The 22013-nt window shown below is 39.5% G+C and overlaps 1 protein-coding gene and 1 long non-coding RNA gene across 2 annotated transcripts in view; one reads left to right on the forward strand and one right to left on the reverse strand.

Moving 5' to 3' along the window:
- Window positions 1-7158: 7158 nt before the first annotated feature.
- Window positions 7159-20874, forward strand: LOC123516617. Its single transcript, XR_006678256.1, has 2 exons — window positions 7159-7296; window positions 20821-20874. It is a non-coding gene; the product is annotated as an uncharacterized LOC123516617 (long non-coding RNA).
- LOC123516616 (FMRFamide-related neuropeptides-like) overlaps window positions 7910-22013 on the reverse strand; it is an 83638-nt gene continuing 69534 nt past the window's right edge. The window contains exons 2-4 of the mRNA XM_045276176.1: window positions 19339-19481; window positions 10286-10389; window positions 7910-7941 (exon numbers count right to left, since the gene is read on the reverse strand). Of these exons, the coding sequence (XP_045132111.1) occupies window positions 10295-10389; window positions 19339-19480 (237 nt within the window). The 5' untranslated portion in view covers window position 19481 and the 3' untranslated portion in view covers window positions 7910-7941; window positions 10286-10294. The remainder of the gene's footprint in view (window positions 7942-10285; window positions 10390-19338; window positions 19482-22013) is intronic.

A 22013-nucleotide genomic window follows, 5' to 3' on the forward strand; every position in this document is an offset into this window, starting at 1 on the left:
AACTCCCACTTGCTTTTGTATTTCCAACCTCCTATGACTTGAATTAATTCAAGAGGGGGGTTTTCAGACATTTGTCCCTGTCCTTTGGCTAATTCTATCTGTTCTGTAAGGAGACTAACGACTGAGTGGGTATTTTTCTTTATATTTTTGTTGCTCTTGGTCAGTCCTTCTCTTACATAAAAAACGTCACATTACTAACGGTCACCTGCGTCATTCCACCTCTATCCGCCGTGCCATACCCCTCACCTGTGCCATACGTCCCCTTCGGCACCGTCCCGTCACGCGCATCTCCCTTCTGAAAAATATAGAGGAGCACCAAATCTCCCCATATTTTTCGGTCATGACTAAGGATTATTTTTATTGTTTTATCAGCATTTTATTTCCACGTGAGGTGATTCTAATTAATGGAATTGAAGCATTGCAGGATTGCTCGTCAAATTTATAGCATCCAGAAAGAAATCATTACATCAACACCAGTAAATTAGCTTTTTGCAAACACGCGTCCTTCAACTTCACTTTCGAATTGTGTAAAAGTATGATCGCAGAGGTGTGGCGAAGGTTGCGGGGCGAATGTTTGCATTAATAATAACAAGGTGAAAGTGAAGGCGTAGATGAAAGAAATGATTCACTACACGCCTCACATTTCAGTAACAGCGAGTGTTGATGATATACATGATATTGAGGCAAATAATAGGATTGTGTGGCGCTACATGATTCCAGGAGGGTGGGAAAGCGAGAGAGAGAGAGAGAGAGAGAGAGAGAGAGAGAGAGAGAGAGAGAGAGAGAGAGAGAGTTTATCTTCCATTTTTATAGCTTACAGGTTAAAATATATGTAGCACTTAATGGAATCATACTTTTAAAAGCCTTGTACAGTGAAATTCATGTTAGACGTAATAGATAAATGAAACCGTTAAGTAAATATGTCAGGAGTTGATAAATAAATAAAAGATTAATTATTACGAAGATGCAGGTGCCAAATGCATTACGTGATATAATTACTTGTAAGGATTTTGTATAGAGGAACTTAACACGCTGGAAGAAAAAGGAAGAAAATTAGTAACCAGTTGAATTATTAATTTGCGGTGTATGTTTAAATAATATGGGAGTAAAGGTTAATATTTAATAGATGGACTTCAGTAGTCTTGCTTGAGGGGACTGAACGAATGCTTTATTAAGTAGAAGGAAGGTAATGAGTGAGCTGTTAAAGGATTAATAAAGGTTTGAATAACATGTAGAGCTTAACCCCTTTGATACTGGAACACATTTTTACCTTGGGATTTGTGTACGATTAGACTATTTTATTGACATTAGAAACGGTCTATGGAGGTCAGAAGGTTATTGGCCAGATTTTCGCTATTTCAATCCCCACATGAGTTTCTGAAGCTGTAAAAGTCACCAATAAGTAAGGAAAATGAATATGGAAATGCGTCATGGTACTGAAAGGATTGAATGGGAATGCTTTTAAAATCTGTGCTTAAGGCAAAAAAAAAAAAAAAAAAAATCCAGTAAAATGTATCTGAGAAAAAAAAGTAAAAGTAAGGAAGAAATAAATGAAAATGAAATCACTGGTTGTTGAAATACGACCAAATGACATGAAGGTTCCGCCACAAACACGTTCTATTTCACGATAATGCTTCAGTAACCTAGACTAGTATTTCCAAACCCTTTGCTCTCACCATCACTGGTTTCCAAGGGCTCCAGTTGAAGATACTCGTGTTTTTAAGAGTATTTTTTATGACTCTGGTGATAGAAAAGCAATATTTCTAGTTTATTAAAAGGAAAAACTGCATTAAAAACCCAGCTAGTTGTCTGTGAGACCTTGGAAAATTGTCGTGGTGAGAGGAAAAGGCGTTTAACCACCTTAGTACCGTGACGCTTTTCCATATTCATTCTACTTACTATTTAGGTGATTTTATACAGCTTGAGAACTTATCTGGGGCACTAAGATAGTGAAGACTGTGGCTGTTAATGTTCTGACTGCCATAGATCCTTCCTAATGTCAATGAAATGGTCTACTTGTACACACATATCGAGGTAAAAATGTGTCTGTATTGAAGGGGTTAAAGATCCTTGGGTTTTAGTTCTGATATGCACAGTATGATCTTCTATCCCTATTTCCTCCTTTACTTTCTTCTTTACCTCCTCCTCCTCTTCTTGTATCGCATCTCATTCTGAATAAGGACAAATTTAATAGTAGAAATGAAGTCAAAGGTTAACATTCGTAAATGCGATCAAAGGACATGAACACCCGCCTATTAAAATGCTCTACTTCATGAAAATAATTTGGAGAAACTTAATGTGATGGAATTCCGCCCGTAGTGATTTAAATAAACAAGCGAAATAAATATCCAAGTTGTGAAATAATTACATGAATAAATAATTAAACGTGTCGCTGATGAGCCAGTATTAATTCAGGCCCCCCAGAGAGAGAGAGAGAGAGAGAGAGAGAGAGAGAGAGAGAGAGAGCGATTACACATGCAATATTCTGCTGGTAATTATTTTTGTATTGTAATCTGAGTTCTTGCTGTCCAGTGGCGTTTAGCTGAAAGTCACCGTGCCTAACCTAACCTAATGAAACTTAACGTAACCTAACCAAACCTCACCTACCCTAACCTAACTTCATCTAACCTCACCTAATCTAACCTAACCTCATTTAACCTCACCTAACCTCAGCTAACCTAACCAAACCAAATTCAAACCCAACCCAACCCAACCCAACCCAACCCAACCTAACCTAACCTAACCCAACCCAACCCAACCCAACCCAACCCTAACCCCATCCAACCCCACCTCACCTCACCTCACCTAACCTAACCTAACCTAACCTAACCTCACCTCACCTCACCTAACCTAACCTAACCTCACCTAACCTAACCCATACATGAGCTAACCTATGGCAACTACTTTCCTTATATTCTCTTTTCTTAATTCCTCTCCCTTCTTTAGTCCATGCCTCGCCAGTGGACACAGCTCAGATAATCCCTGCAGTGGATAGACTAGTTGATGTTGATTGTACGAATGGAATAGATAAGCAGGGCAATCTATTTTTAACCTGATTCATTTGGTTAAAAACTCTGTACCGGAGTGATGAAGTGTAGTAATGTAATTTGGGACACGACGCGTTGAGCCTGTGGAGTCGTAATGCATGTGTGATAATTAATTAGGGTTCTGGCTAGCACGTGTGAGGTAGTGACTCGTAAAATGCGTGAAGGTTACTGTGTGTCTGCCTGAGGTAACAAAGTGAAGGGGGAATGTACTTAATGAAGGGGTGCGATATAAAGATGTGCCAGTTGATGTGCCTGAGAAATGGAACGTGTCTTTTCATCTCTCTCTCTCTCTCTCTCTCTCTCTCTCTCTCTCTCTCTCTCTCTCTCTCTCTCTCTCTCTCTCTCTCTCTCTCTCTTAATTTTTAGATAAGAATACATGAACGACCGATCTATGTCTTGTATTTTATGTATTAGCAATTAAGGTCTTTAGAAAATATATCATCTGGTGTTAGTAAAAGGTTAAACTTCAGTATGTTTCACCTCCCCGTGTTTGAGTGTAGGCCTCGCTTTTGACATCTGCCTCTGCCTCGCTGTGCCAGTTGGAAGGTCTTTTGGCCCACTAGCAAGGGAAAGTTCCTCGTGGTTCCATATTTTGCTTGTCAACAAATGGCCCGTGACGTCTTCCACCTCCGCGCCGAACGCCCACTGTGTTTGTGAGGTCATTGATGTCAACAGCGACCGTCAAGACAGAACAGAGAAACCGTGCCCTTGTATCACCAAATTGTGCGTCAGGTGTCTCTCTCGCTGTCTCCTTTGTGAACCCCTCGTCAGGTATGCAGTGTTCGTCAAGGATCCATCCACCCACACAGCACGGCGCCAGCATTTAAACAAGATAGAGGAAAGCCTGCATCTTCCTCTGCCTTCCTTTCCGCCGTTAATTTAATGTACTGCAGTTTTTTACACCTTCGCCCCTCTCTTGTTCTCTCATCTTGTCTCATAATTGTTGCATATCTGGACTTCCTCATCAGCTTCAAGTGTGTTGTTTTGTGTTTAGCTTCAGGTTGATAGTCGAGCGGTAGATTCAATGTGGTGGACAGTGAAAGGCTTCGTGCTTGCCTCCGCTTTCTAGCTTAATGCGATTACAGCTTCTATCGATGGAATATTTATGCTGTTCTTTCATATTCAAGGTAGTTAAGTGATGTGTCAAGTTGCTGCTACTCCTGTTCGTAAACTGTAGTGGTCTCAAGCCACATCTTTTTTTTTTTTTTATAAGTGGTATTGATGATAAACTTTGCTATGGTGGAATATTCATCTATTTTTAACTTGAATTTAGTGGGAATCATTTTACTTCTCGAGTTTACTTGTTTGATTATTTATTTATCTATATATCTGTCTATCTGTCTAAATTCTTATCTATATATCTAGCTATATATCTATCTAGCTATGTATCTATCTATCTATCTATCTCTGTCTATTTATCAATGTATATATGTCTATTTATCAATGTTCAAGTTCCTCTCTACACGTTAAATATCTCAGCTTACATATCATCAGCTGTTTAACCATCATTGCCTGTCTATGAGTCTGTCTCAGCGTGTGGCAGTGAGCTGACATCATGAGGCAATAAAGAGCAATGTGTGAGGAGGGAAAAGAGACAGCTTGAGCAGTTTGTGACATTTATTGAACGTGTGGAGCAAAGTCCTCAGGGAAGGCCAGTGGTGTTGCATGCCTCGCCCCACCCTAGCCAATTAACCTTCCCGCCAGGTACAGAGGGTCGCCAGGTGGACGTGGAGAAGGGCGAGAGTAGGGAGGATTTAGGAGGAAGTGTGAAGGTGATGTAAAGGACTGGATTACTAAGACTGGTTAAGTATTTAGGGCGAGGGAAGTGAGTGTGAGTGCCAGTGTGTATATGTGTGTGTGTGTGTGTGAGTGAGGGAGTGAGTTCATGTGTGTTCTTAGGAGTAGGAGGAGACTTGTGTATCTTGCGCTGTTGACGTGGAGATGCGGAAAGGAGAGGCTGGAGTACAACGCGTGCTCTCCTTCAAGATGTGTGTGTGTGTGTGTGTGTGTGTGTGTGTGTGTGTGTGTGTGTGTGTGTGTTACTTTAATATTTTAATCTTCTCTGCTGTTGTAAGAAAATGAACTTCGCATTCTTACTTTCTTACATTTCTCCATTCCTTTCCTCCTATTATGTTTTCCTCCCAGACTCCTTCCCTTCCCCTCTCCCTTCCTCCCTCCCTCCCTTCCTTCCTCCCTTCACTTTAACCTTTCCTTTAGAAGCGAAGAGGTAACCAAATGGCACTCTGCAGAAGAATCCAGCCTACTGTGTGTGTGTGTGTGTGTGTGTGTGTGTGTGTGTGTGTGTGTGTGTGTGTGTGTGTGTGTGTGTGTGTACGTGGTGTGTGTGTGGACTTGGTTGGGTGTGTGGGTAGCGATGCCAGTGGTTGCCCCTACGCTTCGTATTCATAGCATAACCTCCCTCCCCTTCCCTTCTGCCTCACTGCCTTCTAAGAAACAGTAGTAGTAAGCACTGTCATATTACGGTGCTTCGTGGACTAGTGATCAGGACTGAGGTGTAAATACAAAGCTGAGGTAACACTGGCTAGGTCTCACGTATCACTAGAAAGGCGTTCACAAGATGTTTTTTTTTTTTTTATGTGGGACCTTTGGGATATTGCATTAGGGCTTTTCATGAACCCCACAGAACAGTTAGAGCGAGCGAATTTATGTATAAAGTGGAGGAATTAGGTTAGTTATGGATAGGTATAGGTGTTAAGAGGATTAACTACCTGTGAACTCTTTTTACTAACCCTCCTGCTTCCTTCACCGTCCTTTCTCTTGTCCACTAGAGTATAAGGTGGAGGAATTAGTTTAGTCATGGGTAGGTGTAGGTGTTCAAATGACTAACTACCTGTGATCTATTTTTTTTATGAATCCTCCTGCTTCTTCCACTGTCCTTCCTCTTGTCCACTACCGTATCCACTTTCTCCATATCCCGTCCACTCTCCAATAATGACGAAGGTAACGAATAGTGAGGCATGGCATTAGTACATTAAAAAGGAGCAGATGTAGAAGTGTCTTAGGGATCATGTTTCTTCATATATCTTTTTCCAAATAACCAGCCAAGTGAGTTTTTTTTTTTCTTTTTCATGTATTGCTGTTGTTTCTGCTTCACTTCTTTCACACTGCGTTTACTAAATCTTCTCCTTTGTGTTTCAGTTTTTTGTTGTGTGTGGTGTTGAAACAAGAGAGAGAGAGAGAGAGAGAGAGAGCACATTATTGTGTTTTCAAGTCATGTATCCGGCCAAATTGTGTTGCTCTGCTAAACTAACCCTTGTTTTTCTTGTATTTTTCTGTTTCATTCCCTTTATTTTTATAGCTGGAGGGGGAAAAGGGTGGGGGCAGTAATAATTCTACCCCGTCCCTATTTTAACTTCCCTTTTTCCTCTATTTTGATTGATGGGGGGAAGGCAGACAAGCGGATAGGGAAAGGTAATTAATGACACGAGTAATCCTCTTCATGGGTTTATTTTTTTGACCTTCCTTTCAATTGATATGCATGTATGGAGGACCAAGGAGGGAGAAAAGGGATGTAGCATTATCATTATCATTATCATTATTATTATTATTATTATTATTATTATTATTATTATTATTATAACCAATATGTTCCGGGAAAGGCGAGCAGCAGCGACCACCGGCACAAAGGACTTTTAACTCCACACGGGGACACACAGAGAGTCCTAACAGTAACTCAAGAAGGTGGACTTAATTGTCACTGGGAGGAGGAGGAGGAGGAGGAGAAGACAAAGAGAAAAATGAATGAGAAATGAGGATTAGAAAATTATGAAATGAGGAGAAAAATAACTGAGGAGGAAGAGAAGGATGAGGATGATAATGAGGAGGAGGAGAAAAGAAGAAGAGGAGGAGGAGGAGGAAATGAAAAGAAATAAGAAGATAAGAAGACAAAGAGAAAGATCTTGAGAAATAAAGATTAGAAAATAATGAAACCAGAAAAAATATCAATTAAAACAAAGAGTAGGAGAAGCAATGGAAAATTTAGAAAGCCATAGTGACAGATACGAAGTTACAATTTATGGACTATTGAACAAAAAAACATTGCCTTGATATGAAGTTACAATTTATGGACTAGTGAACAAAAAAGCATATCCTCGCCATTATCCTCTCGTCACTGTCTGCCAATGCATGAAAGAGGAAAGACTGCCATTTGAGAGTGCCAATACTGTACAGTGACTTGGAATGAGGATAATCTGATGCATAATTCCAGAGAGAGAGAGAGAGAGAGAGAGTGTGTGAGAGAAGTGAAACAGGACAGGAAAAAGTATGAAGTTAAAAGTGACACATCAGTAAAAGCTATCATAAATTAAAAGAATATAAAAAAAAAAAACAATAAAAAAAAAAGAACAAAAAAATAACGTAAAAAAAAGATGAATTAATCTGCTAACACTTTTTCTTTTATATCTTTATCTAGACAAACTGACACTTGCTAATTAATTAAAGAGAACGAACGCATGACCCGCGGAAGGAAAACCAACACATGCAACACAAACTAATCTCAAATCAAATAGTTAATTAACCACACCAACCCTCACTCCTTCACTCCCTCACTCCCTCGAGCAAACAAAACCAAAAAATTAAACACATGAACGCTACATTTAGGGAGCGAGGGACGAGAAGATTATTTAAGCCCATTTCCTTATTTCCTTTCGTTTTTTTTCTCTATATATCGGTGGTGGTGGTGGTATTGGTGGGTGTCCAGGTGTTGCTCTCTTGGTGGTGGTGGCGGTGTTGCGTTGCCTCCGAGGGTCATGGCGCTAGGAAGGTCAGTGGATGGGAGTTAGATGAAGTGGTGGTGTTGCTGCTGTTGCTCTTTCTCCTCCTCCTCCTTCTTGTCTTCCTTTTCTCTCTCTCTCCGTAGGTTTAGTTTTGCCACCTGTGTGTGAAAGAAAAGAGATGTTATTGATGATTTTGTTCTTGTTGCTTCTACTACTACTACTACTACTACTACTACTACTACTACTACTACTACTACTACTACTACTACTACTACTACTACTACTACTACTACTACTACTACTACTACTACTACTACTACTACTACTACTACTACTACTACTATCATCATCATCATCATTATTACCAAACACAGACACTACTACAATAACTTACATTCCTCCCTCCCTCCCTCCCTCTCCCACACACATCACTATACAATACCCTTCCTTACCACATCCATATCTTATACAGTACCATTCCTTACTAATAAACCAATCGTACTCACCTTCATAACACGAATATCTACCTACCCTGTACACTCTCCATGACTAATAAATACCCATACGTACACAAACATCTACCTGTCTTGCTAGATTGATGCGGGGATACACCTGTGCCTTTGCGTTCAGGAGTAAAGGTGCAGAGGGAGGTAGATTCAAAGTGGTGTCGTGTGAGGTAACAAGATTAGTGTGTGAGTGACTGGACAGGGAGAGTGTGTGTGTGTCTGTGTGTGTATGGAAGGACCGACGGAAAAATTTTTGCTGACTTGAAAGAGAAAGATGGAAGAGTAGAATAGAGGGGTAAAGGGAAGAGAAAAGAGGAGAAGAGTAGAATGGAAACGTGTGGACTGAAATAGAGAGGAGTGGAGAGTAGAATAGGGAAGAATAGTAGAATAGGGAAGAGGGATAGAATAGAGAAGTGTAAGATAGGAGAAGGAAACGGAGGGAAATCAGCAAAATATAAGAGAAAATGAGTAGAGAGAGAGAGAGAGAGAGAGAGAGAGAGAGAGAGAGAGAGAGAGAGAGAGAGAGACTTACTGACTGACCTTATTGCTTCATTTTTTTTTTTCCATATTCCTTCTCCTCCCATTTCTACCTTCTCTATTCTCTATCTTCCTCATTTTGCATTGAATCTTCCTTTCCTCTCTCCTTTCTCAGTGTCTCTTATCACCTCTGCACCTTAATTTACTCTTCTCACCATCGCTTCTCCCTCTTTCCCATTTACTTCACTTTATTCTTTCATTTACTCTCTTATTCATTTCCTTTCATCCAATATCATCCTTATGTCACTTCGTTTCTCCCTCTTCCACTCTTCGTTTTATCTCCAGCACTTCTATTCCTTTCTCTAACCTTCGCCTCTCTCCTTTCACGTCTTTCATTCCAACCTTTATTATGCTTTCCTCCATTCCTAACTTGTCCCTGCTTTAGTCCTTCCCTCTCAATCTTCAGCAGGATCTGTTTTATTAATCCGTCTTCCTTACTGCTCTCACATCTCACTACTCCTTCATGTTCCTTCCATTGCCTTATTGAACACTGCTCTTTCTCCTTACCTTGCCCCTATGAGTCATTTTTCGCTCTTCAGTACTCGCCATCCTTATCATCATGTTACTGTCACCATTTTCTCACTCCTTTTAATCCCTTCAGTACTGGGACGCCTTTTTACCTTGAGTTTTGGGTGTGATTAGACGATTTTATTTACATTAGGAACGGTCTATGGAGGTCAGAAGATTAATGGCTAGAGTCTTTACTAGTTTAATCCCCTCGTAAGTTTCTGAAGATGAATAAAATCACCACATAGTAAGTAGAAAAAATATGGAAACGTGTCCTGGTACTGAAGGGGTTAACACACAATGCTTACTAGTAGCAATATCCAGTACTCTACCTTCCTTTCACTTGCTTCTGTGATTCAATATTCTTTCCTCACTCTTCAGAACTTCCTATCTTTCTTACCATTGTTAATTTCACCATTTTCTCATTCCTTTTAGCACCTACAATGCCTATTAGTTTCAAGATTCAGTACTCTAACCTCCTTCCACTTGTCCTTTATAGAGTTTCAATATTCAGCACCCTGGTCCTCATTCTTCAGTACTTACTATTTTCCTCACCATTGTTATTTTTACCATCTCTCACTTCCTTTAACCTACAATACCTACTAGTTTCGTTATTCAGTACTCTAGCTTCCCTACCTGTTTCTGTGATTCAGTAGCCTTCCCTCACTTTGCAGTACTTACTATCTTCCCTACCATTGTTACTTTCACCATTTTCTCACTCCTTTCAAATCCTACGATGCCTACGAGTTTCAAGATTCAGTTCCAGACCATCCTTCCACCTGTCCTTTGTCGACTTTCAGTATTGAGTGATTCCTCAGTTTCAGTACTTACCATTTTCCTTACCTTACTTTCACCATTTTCTCACTCCTTTTAACACCAACAATGCCTACGAGTTTCAATATTCAGTTCCCTACCCTCCCTCCCTCCTGTTTCTGTGCTGTGCGTGCCTCACCTGAGTGGTTCATTTCTTCTCGGCTCCAGGGAACCAGAGGGTGCATGCCTCGAGAGCCACCTGGCACACGGACGCCAGGGCCTGGGACTTGCCGGGCTCGTACACTGCAAGGCAAGGACACGGCGTTGAGTTAAAGGTAGGACTGGTGAGCTCTTGTTGTGTGTGTGTGTGTGTGTGTGTGTGTGTGTGTGTGTGTGTGTGTGTGTGTGTGTGTGTTGATTGTATTCTTGGTTGATATGATTGCTCTTCCTGATGCTTATTATAGTATTATTATTATTATTATTATTATTAGTATTATTAGTATTAGTATTAGTAGTAGTAGTAGTAGTAGTAGTAGTAGTAGTAGTAGTAGTAATAGTAGTCATAATAATAGTAATAGTAGTAGTGTAATATCCTTTTCTTTACTCCATTCTAAGTTACTAATGTTTTCTAGAGCTCAAGAAGACCATTATATGCGCAGCTTCTGTGTGTGTGTGTGTGTGTGTGTGTGTGTGTGTGTGTGTGTGTGTGTGTGTGTGTGTGTGTGTGTGTGTGTGTGCGTCGTCTTATCAGTACACCCTCCTATCTTTGTTTCACCACCACCACCACCACCACCATAACATTTATCTCTTGGACAAATGGAGACGTGGTTGCTGAGATTGCGAGCGAAGTTTGGTGTATAATTGTTCTTGTCGATGTTAGGTGAAGTTTAGGGCGATCAGTATCAGAGAGAGAGAGAGAGAGAGAGAGAGAGAGAGAGAGAGAGAGAGATATTTGGTTGGGAAATAGACCCTGCTGTGTGTGTGTGTGTGTGTGTGTGTGTGTGTGTGTGTGTGTGTGTGTGTGTGGACAGTTAATCCATCGCAGAGAATGAATGGCGTGCATGAAATGGTTTGTTCCTGCGAAATAACTAAAACCTCTACCTCTCTCCTCCTCCTCCTCCTCCTCCTCCTCCTCCTCCTCCTCCTCCTCCTCCTCCTCCTCCTCCTCCTCCTCCTCCTCCTCCTCTTTTCGCCTTTTCTTTCCTTTTCCTCCTCCTTTCCTTCTTTCCTTCTTCCATTTTTCCTTTTCTTCATTTTATTTTGTTGTTATCTGTTTTTGTTTCCTTTCCTCTTTTCTCTCTCTTTTCCTCCCCTCCTTCTGTCCTTATATTTTCTTTCTCTTCCTTCTACTCCTCCTCCTCCATCTCCCTTCTTATCCCTTTCTCTCTCTCTCATTCCTTCCTTTACTCCTTCCTTTCCATACCTTTCTCTCTCTCTCTCTCTCTCTCTCTCTCTCTCTCTCTCTCTCTCTCTCTCTCTCTCTCTCTCTCTCTCTCTCTCTCTCTACCTTTTTAGTTGAAAATACCTCCTAATCTGTTGTAATGCAAGTGTTACATCGAGTAATTAATAACTGTACACCACCTAAAACTCTCTCTCTCTCTCTCTCTCTCTCTCTCTCTCTCTCTCTCTCTCTCTCTCTCTCTCTCTCTCTCTCTCTCTCTCTCTCTCTCTCTCTCTCTCTCTCTCTCTCTCTCTCCTCCTCCTCTCTTTATAACCTCGTAAGTTTGTTTTGGGGAGAGAGATTAGATAAGCGTGTGTAGGTCTGGGGAGGAGGAGGAGGAGGAAATTGATAAGAGTATGTGTTTCACAGGTGTTTTTGTCTTGTTTTGTGTGGTAAATTATACTCACTTAGAAGTGTGTGTGTGTGTGTGTGTGTGTGTGTGTGTGTGTGTGTGTGTGTGTGTGTGTGTGTGTGTGTGTGTGTGCTTGCTTGAAAGGTTAACACACACACACACACACACACACACACACACACACACACAGAGAGAGAGAGAGAGAGAGAGAGAGAGAGAGAGAGAGAGAGAGAGAGAGAGAGAGAGACAGAGAAAACGTTGTGTATTATATATTACAACAACCTTTCATGTATATTTTTAAGAGAGAGAGAGAGAGATAGAAATATACAGAGACAGAGAGACACAAACTGACAGACAAACACAGACAGACAGAGAAAACGTTGTGCATAATATATATATATATATATATATATATATATATATATATATATATATATATATATATATATATATTACAACAACCTTTTCTATATATTTGTTAAAGGTTTACATTCATTCTCTCCCATTAGTGCGACACCATACACGTGACTGTTTGGAAGCCAGCAATGATCATTTTCTGCCTCTGCGTTTACCGTGCTTTAATTTGGACCTCTCTATTTACATGTCCCCTTTTTCCCTGGTTTTTTGCATTTAGTTTTTCATTTTTGTTTTAGTTTTTATCTATGTATTTATTTTTTTTTTTGTGTGTGTGAGAGAGAGAGAGAGAGAGAGAGAGAGAGAGAGAGAGAGAGAGAGGCTATAAATTCTTACTAACAATTTCCCTTTTATTGGTTTATTTCTATATTTCTCTCTTGATATTTGATTGGATTGCCTCTTATATTATTCCTTTATTTTCTTTCCTTCCCCTTTTTTCTTCTCCATATTCGTTATTAACCATTACATTCAACTCTCTTTTTGTATACATTTATTTTGAAAGAGATTAAAAAAAATGTTGAATGTTTTGTAATGCCTTAATTAAAATGTATGGCCACGCGTTTTCATATTCACTCTGGTTACTATTTTGGTGTTTTTGGAAAGCTTCAGAAACATATGTTGGGATTGAAATAGTGAAGGCTCTAGCCATTAATCTTCTGACCTCCATAGACCCTTCCTAATGTCAATAAAAATGGTCTAATCGTACACAAATCTCAAGGTAAAAATGTGTCTCAGTACTGAAGGGGTTAAGTATATTTGAGAGAATTGTTTGTTATAAAAGAAAAAGATAACGAAAGGCATGTACATTTAATTCCAATTTTTTTGTATCGTTAAATTATTTTCGTTATATATTCAAACTGGTCTAATTGTACACAAATGTCAAGGTAAAAATGTGTCTCAGTACTGAAGGGGTTAAGTATATTTGAGAGAATTGTTTGTTATAAAAGAAAAATGTAACGAAAGGCATATTAATTTAATTCCAGTTGGTTTTTTTTATCTCCAAATTATTTTCGCTACATATTCAAACTGCATTTTATTTCTAAGTTCCTTTATGAGCTCCTCCAGTAGGTGTCGTTTCCTCTTAAGCTCTTCTTCTGTTCGCTTCTTTAATGATTTCAGCTTCCAGGTCTTAAATTTTGTCCTTTTCAAGCTTGTGTATGTTCTGAAATTCTTGTTCATTTTCAAGCTTGTGTATGTTCTTAATTTCTTGTTTTTTTCAGCTTGAAGGTCTTAATTTCTTGTCCTTCTCAAGCTTTGTATGTTCTGAAATTTTTGTCCTTTTCAAGCTTGTATATATTCTAAAATTCATGTTCTTTTCCAGCTTGCAGGTCTTAATTTCTTGTGTATGTTCTTAATTTCTTGTCCTTTTCAAGCTTGTGTATGTTCTTAAATTTTTGTCCTTTTCAAGCTTGTGTATGTTCTTAGATTTTTGTTCTTTTCAAGCTTGTGTATATTCTTAAATTTTTGTCCTTTTCAAGCTTGTGTATGTTCTTAAATTTTTGTCCTTTTCAAGCTTGTGTATGTTCTTAATTTCGTGTCCTTTCAAGCTTGTGTATGTTTTGAATTTCTTATCCTTTTCAAGCTTGTGTATGTTCTTAATTTCTTGTCCTTTCAAGCTTGTGTATGTTCTTAATTTCTTGTCCTTTTTCAAGCTTGTGAATGTTCTGAATTTCTTGTCCTTTCAAGCTTGTGTATGTTCTTAAATTTTTTTCCTTTTCAAGCTTGTGTATATTCTTAAATTTTTGTCCTTTTCAAGCTTGTGTATGTTCTTAATTTCTTGTCCTTTCAAGCTTGTGTATGTTCTTAATTTCTTATCCTTTTCAAGTTTGTGTATGTTTTGAATTTCTTGTCCTTTCAAGCTTGTGTATGTTCTTAATTTCTTGTCCTTTCAAGCTTGTGTATGTTCTTAATTTCTTGTCCTTTCAAGCTTGTGTATGTTCTTAATTTCTTATCCTTTTCAAGTTTGTGTACGTTTTGAATTTCTTGTCCTTTCAAGCTTGTGTATGTTCTTAATTTCTTGTCCTTTCAAGCTTGTGTATGTTCTTAATTTCTTGTCCTTTTTCAAGCTTGTGAATGTTCTGAATTTCTTGTCCTTTCAAGCTTGTGTATGTTCTTAAATTTTTGTCCTTTTCAAGCTTGTGTATGTTCTTAATTTCTTGTCCTTTCAAGCTTGTGTATGTTTTGAATTTCTTGTCCTTTTCAAGCTTGTGTATGTTTTGAATTTCTTGTCCTTTCAAGCTTGTGTATGTTCTGAATATCTTGTCCTTTTCAAGCTTGTGTATGTTTTGAATTTCTTGTCCTTTTCAAGCTTGTGTGTGTTCTTAATTTCGTGTCCTTTCAAGCTTGTGAATGTTCTGAATTTCTTGTCCTTTTCAAGCTTGTGTATGTTCTTAAATGTTTGTCCTTTTCAAGCTTGTGTATGTTCTTAATTTCGTGTCCTTTCAAGCTTGTGTATGTTCTTAATTTCTTGTCCTTTTCAAGCTTGTGTATGTTCTTAATTTCTTGTCCTTTCAAGCTTGTGAATGTTCTGAATATATTGTCCTTTTCAAGCTTGTGTATGTTCTGAATTTCTTGTCCTTTTCAAGCTTGTTTACTGATTTTCTTATCCTTTTCAAGCTTGTGAATGTTCTGAATTTCTTGTCCTTTTCAAGCTTGTGTATGTAGCCAAACAATATTTCCAGTACTATGCGTGTGTTGTTGCTTTTTCGTTTACCAATTATGTGGCAATTTACTCCGAGGTTTAAGAATTCGCTCTTGCTAAGTCATCAACCTATTTTAATTCTGCTAGTTTTCCTGATAAGAGAAACGTATATTGCAAAGACCGGGGCTTGAGAAACAGCAACATGTGTCACAAAAATTAGGCAGTATGTGTGAAGAAAGCTATAACAAACATGAGAACATATATATATTTTTTCTATCTGTGCTTTTAATAATTTTGCATTTCGTTCCCACGCAGTTGGTAATTAAATGTGTGTGTGTGTGTGTGTGTGTGTGTGTGTGTGTGTGTGTGTGTGTGTGTGTGTGTGTGTGTGTGTGTGTGTGTGTGTGTGTTAATACCAGTGGGGGTGATGATGATGGTAAAAGGTTAGGCAAAGGTTAGAATGAATGTTTGTGGTGGTGGTGGTGGTGGTGGTGGTGGTGGTGGTGGTGGTGATGCTTATGATGATTGTTATGATACTGATGATGATGGAGGAGGAAGAAGATGAGAAGGAGGAGGAGGAGGAGGAGGAGGAGGAGGAGGAGGAGGAGGAGGAGGAGGAGGAGGAGGAGGAGGAGGAGGAGGAGGAGGAAGAGGAGAGAGAATTATTATGATGATTATGACATTACATGAAATTGTATGAGGAAGGGGAGAAAGAGAAGGATGCGTAAGAAGGAAGAAGAGGAGGGAGAAGGAGATTAAGAGAAGAAGAAGGATGAGGAACGTTAGAGGAGGTGAAAAAAGAACAAAATATATAAAAAGAAGAAAATAAAGATCAAGAGAGAGAGAGAGAGAGAGAGAGAGAGAGAGAGAGAGAGAGAGAGAGAGAGAGAGAGAGAGGAAGCGATAACTACAGTTTAGAGGCAGTTTTATAGTGATGAAATGGTTCTTTTGTAATTGCTTTTTCCTGACGGGTGGGCCAGTGGGTCAGGCGGGGAGATGAGGTGGCTGGGAAGTGGGTGCTTGAGGCGTGTGTGAGTGGGTGAGTGGGTGAGTGGGTGGGACAGAAAGAGTAGATGCTTGGTTACTCAGTGGGTGAAAATAAGGTGAGTGGGAGGGCCAGATTTTGTGTAGGGAGTAGTTTGGTGAAAAGAAAAATGAGAAAGAGGAGGAGGAGGAAGAGGAGTAATATTAGAAAACCGACGAGGAAGTAAAGTATTAGAAGGAAAATGGACGCTGAGGAAAAAAAAGGAGGATGAGGAAGAGAAGGATGAAAAATAGGAGGAGCACGAGGAGTCTGGGTAATGGATGCAAGGAAGGGTTGAAGTGATGAAGCCGTTAAGGAGTTTATAATAGTTTGATGGCAGAGCGCGGTCGTGCCTGACTAGGTAACTCTCTACACCTGTAATTAAGCTGAGTAGTTAATGCTTCTAATTATCAGCTCACGGAGAGAAGGGTTTGGTTGTTAGCCTAATTTTCTCATGTGTTGATTTAGGTCATGTTAGGTAAGGTTGACATGGTTTAAGCTTACTATGGTTAGGTTAAGTAAAGTTGAAGTGGTTAGGGTTTTTTTATTTATTTATATCATGTAGGCCTTTTACGGGAATTTATCGGCTAAAGGGGGTATTTTTTGTGGTACTTTCTATCTCAAAACCCACCCGCTAGGAAACCGTTGCCTCGAGTGAAGAAATTTAACCTACACTCGGACCATGGACAGGATTCGAACCCGTGTGCTTGGTGACCCCTCGGAGCCCAAAGCAAGCATGGTTCCACTGTACCACGGCGGCTTTGGTTAGGTTAAGCTACTTCAGGTTTAGCGCCTTCAGTAGTTTGACGCTTTTGAGTTCTGGGTGTAAGTAGACGGTTTTATTGACACTGGGAAGAGTCTATGGAGGTCAGAAGATGAATAGCCAGTCTTTATTATTTTTGAAACCACGTAAGTTCTTGCAGCTGTATAAAATCACCAAATAGTAAGCAGAAGGAATATGAAAACCCGTCATGGTACTGAAAGGACTAAGTTTGCTATGTAATATATTTAATGATCCCTAACTCTTATTATTATTATATTTTTTTAGAAATGTGGAAAGTTTTATATAAATTATTCCTCTTCTTATTTCTTGCATATTTATCCTTTGTTCCTTATTAATTTTCAAGCTAAAGTGTTTATTTTTCTAATGGATTTTCATAGTCCTTATCTGTATATTCTTTTTCTCTCCCTCTGAGTCACCCATGAGTTACAAAACACTCATAGTCACACTTATTTATGACGTTTTCCGTTCGCTAATACACGTGTGCTTTGAGTCGTCAATGCTTTCACAGCCTCGCTCCGCCTCCCCTCATCTCATCCATTCGTCTATAACCATCCCGCTCCACTCCCCTGACCTCATTACTCCTCGTGTCCAGCAACTCACCTCCCATTATCACCTGCCATCATCTCTTGTCATCACCTGTCACCACATTCTGTCCGTCTTTGGTTTCTATTTTTAAACACTTCTGTGCTTCACCTCCACTGTTTCAGAAGGCTTTATTTGAATTTACACGAGTTTTTAAGGTGTTTTTATGGTTCTAGAGGCAGTGGCAAGATTTCTACATTATTAACTGGAGAAATACTCTTGAAAGCCCCGCTAATCATCTCTGTGGCCTTGGAAAAACTTGTGGTGAGAGAGCAGAACTATTTTAAGAAAGTTTATATAGTTTTAGAGATAGAACAAAATTTCTAAATTATCAATTGCAGAAACACTCTTGAAAAACTGCTGATCATCTCAAGACAGTTTCTCTTTTTTTTTTTCGTAAGCTAGAAATACAGCCAATCTATCTCCAGAACCATAAAAATGAAACCACCCCTAAAACCATGAGTACCTTCAACTAGAGCCTTTGGAAAGTGGTAATGGTAAGAGAGCAAAGCGTTTCAGAACATGGGCGAAAACCTCGTTAATGGTATATCCAGTTTTAGTTAATCAGACGGCAATTTATCTCGTTACCCTCACCCTTCGCCGCACCTCCACCCTTCCTTCCAGCCTATCTTATTGTCTCAGTGTATCCAATCAGGGCGCGATATCGAAGTCTCATCAGGAAGGCGACGGTAAAGGAAGAGAGAGAGGGAGAGAGACACGTAGCTTCCTATCTCCAGCGATGTAAGAAGAAAAATCACCGTAATAGTTTTCAATCTCAGCAGAAAGTGATCCTTAAATGCTGTATAGAAATTTGATAATGATCGGCGTCGTTTTCCTTCCTCCTTATATATAAAAAAAATGGGATGGGGATGTTTTTCCTCCTTTTATCCTTCCGTCAGTGTGTGTGTGTGTGTGTGTGTGTGTGTGTGTGTGTGTGTGTGTGTGTGTGTGTGTGTGTGTGTGTGTGTGTGTGTGTGTGTGTGAGTGTGTGTGACCCCGTTCCTCTTTCTTAGTTTCTCTTGTACCATCTTCCCTATCCACCTTTCATTTTCTTTTCTTGATTTTCTCTCCTTTTGCTTTGCCTCGCTCATCCGTAGAAAAATAGATAGAAAAGAAAACACTAACAAAAGGATGACAGGAAGATCATATGTGTCGTAAAGATGAAATATTAATGAGGAAAAGAACTATGGTCGAGGAGGAGGAGGAGGAGGAGGAGGAGGAGGAGGGCGAAGATGACTAGGAGGAGAACCAGTATAATTAATTAGGAGGACGTGGGAGCGAGGAAAAATTATTGGAAGGTTAGCTGAAGGTGAATACACGTGTAGCTCCGTATTGATATCTTCTCCGTATTAGACTCGAAGCGAAAAGAGAAGAAAAGAAAAGGAAATATATAAAGGAAGCGAAGGTAATGAGAGAGGGAGTGAGTGACCTATCTTGGGAGTCGTTACAAGATGGTATTGAATGAAGGGTGGCAATTAGCAGCAAGTGAATATATACATGTAAAGATGTACGTCAAAAAGGGGTGACTATTGATATCACAAGTGGAGTTACATGAATACTTGTCCTTTTCTTAGTAACTCATTTGATTATTTATTTTCCTGGTGTGCGTCGTGTAGATGGAAATACGCAATACTCCTTATAACCCCTTCTTTACTGGGACACATTTTTTACCTTGAGATTTGTGTACGATTAGACCATTTTATTGGCATTATGAAGGGTCTATGGAGGTCAGAAGATTAACGGCCAGAGTCCTCACTATTCTAATCCCCCACATAAGTTTCTGAAGCTGTGTAAAATCACCAAATAGTAAGCAGAATGGATATGGAAATAATAATAATAAGAATAAGAAGAAGAAGAAGAAGAAAAGAAGAAAGAAAAAAGAAGAAAATAAGAATAAGAATAATAATAAGAACGATAATGATAAGAAGTAGAAGAAAAAAAATAAGAGTAAGAAAAATAAGAAGAAGAGCATGAGAAGGAGAAAGAGAAGGAGGAGAAGGAGAAGGCCACGTACCAGCATCAGCGCCAGAACGTTTGCCGAAGATGGATCCGTTGAATGGTGGCTTCCTGTAGCCGGCGCTGACGGGGGAACTGAGCAGCGCCAGCACCACCACAACGACCGCCACCGCTACAACAACTCGCATCTGCATGGACATCCTGTAGGGGGAGGAGGAGGAATCACGTGAGAGGGACAAACGCGGGTAGGGAAAGAGGGAATTATAAGGATATATAGATCGTTCAATACAAATAACCTCACTTGTATATGCATTAACCCCTTCAGTACTGGGACTCATTTTTACTTTGAGATTTATGAATGATTAGACCATTTTCTTTATATTTGGAAGGGTCTGTGGAGGTCAGAGGATTAATGGCCACAGTCCTCGCTTTTTTAATCCACCACATGAGTTTCTGAAGCTGTATAAAATCACCAAATAGTAAGGAGAATGAATATGGAAACGCGTCGTGGTACTAAAGGGGATAAATGAACACACACACACACACACACACACACACACACACACACACACACACACACACACACACACACACACACACACACACACACACACACACACACACACACACACACACACACACACACACACACACACACACACACACACACACGTAGTATCTAAGTGCATTCATTCATTCATGCAGTATATCTTCTAGCTTTGGCTGACGCTTTTCTCTTTGTACTGGCCCGGCACCTCAGTAGATCTTTCTTTTATTGTAATTTTTTGTTGGATTTGGTAAAGTCACCCACGTCAACCACGCCGGTGTTTAGTATAAGACACACGTTACTACATGTTACTGGACCTGTTAAAGACCACTACCTCAGAGCTCAATGTGTGTGACTGGTATTCTCAAACACTTCTGCTCTTCACTCCACTATTTCACAAGCCTTTATTTGAATTTACACGAATTTTTGACATTTTTTACGGTTCCAGAGGCAGTGACAAGATTTTTGTGTTATTAATTGGAGGAAAACACTTGAAAACCCGCTAGTTATCTCTGTGGCCTTGGAAAATAGTCGTGGTGAGAGAGCAAAGCGTTTCTGAATACGTACCTGTGTGTATTTATTTACCTAGTTGTATTTATCTGGTTGTAGTTTTGCAGGGCCTGGGCTTTACGCTCGTGTGGCAACGTCTCCACATCTACACTTATCCAATTGTGTGTGTGTGCGTATGTGTGTCTGTGTTTTGTGGTGTTTGGGCGGTCAGACAAACTCATTCCTTCATATTTTTTCCCCGAGTATTTTTTTTTCGTTTTCGTTTTCTTCTGTACTTCTTTTAAGGGTAGACTGTGTTGATTTTGTGGTTAACTTTCAAGACTTTCTCCTCCTCCTCCTCCTCCTCCTCCTCCTCCTCCTCCTCCTCCTCCTCCTCCTCCTCCTCCTCCTCCTCCTCTTTAAATCAAATAGAGAGAATAACCATTTTATATGCCCGTATAATTTAATTTCTATAGTTTAATTAGTTAAGCCAAGTAGACAAAGGAGAGAGAGAGAGAGAGAGAGAGAGAGAGAGAGAGAGAGAGAGAGAGAGAGAGAGAGAGAGAGAGAGAATGTTTGTTTATCCTATGTTGGAAGGTAATATTTTTTTATTTGTCTTCTTTCCGTCAATATTTTTGGTTGGATTTTTTGAGAGACACGTGTCCCTTAACTAATTATAGCGAACCACAGCAATAACCTCCTCCTCCTCCTCCTCCTCTATTCCTCCTCTTCCTCCTCCTCCTCCTCATTCTCTCTTGGTAATCCTCTTGAGACATTCACATAACTCTCCTCTTCCTCCTCCATGACTCTCAGATACATCCCTCCTTTCTCTTCTTCCTCTTCCTATTTTTACGTCTTCCTCCTTTCCTTCCTTCCTCCATCTCTCTCCTCATCCTCTCCCTCTTTCTCTTCCTTCTCTCATCTTCCTCCACTTGAATCTCTCGCTTCATAATATGTCTCTCTCTCTCTCACAAATTCAGTCAATCTTCCTCTATCCATGCTATAAATCACTCCTCCTCCTCCTCCTCCTCCTCCTCCTCCTCCTCCTCCTCCTCCTCCTCCTCCTCCTCCTCCTCCTCCTCCTCCTCCACTTGCTAGTTCATATTTCCTTTCATCCTGTATTTTCTTTCTTTCGTTTTTTTTAATCCTTTTATTGGAAACGGACAGAAGGTAAGAGAGAGAGAGAGAGAGAGAGAGAGAGAGAGAGAGAGAGAGAGAGAGAGAGAGAGAGAGAGAGAGAGAGAGAGAGAGAGAGAGAGAGAGAGAGAGAGAGTCATATCCAGGCAATCCGCTCGCCATAGTCAGTTGTAGTATTAGTAGTAGTAGTAGTAGTAGTAGTAGTAGTAGTAGTAGTAGTAGTAGTAGTAGTAGTAGTAGTAATAGTAGTAGTAATAGTGGTAGTAGTAATAGTAATAGTGATAGTGGTAGTATTAGTAGTAATAGAAGTAGTAGTAGTAGTAGTGGTAGTATTAGTAGTAATAGTAGTAGTAGTAGTAGTAGTAGTAGTAGTAGTAGTAGTAGTAGTGGTAGTAGCATAGTCCTAGTAATAGTAGTAGCAGTAGAAGTAGTGATAATAATAATAAAAATAGTAGTAATAGTAGTAGTAGTAGTAGTAGTGGTATTATTATTATTATTATTATTATTATTATTATTATTATTATTATTATTATTATTATTATTATTATTATTATTAGTAG

Source organism: Portunus trituberculatus, chromosome 41, assembly GCF_017591435.1.
Source record: "Portunus trituberculatus isolate SZX2019 chromosome 41, ASM1759143v1, whole genome shotgun sequence".
In the NCBI taxonomy this organism is placed as follows: domain Eukaryota; kingdom Metazoa; phylum Arthropoda; class Malacostraca; order Decapoda; family Portunidae; genus Portunus; species Portunus trituberculatus.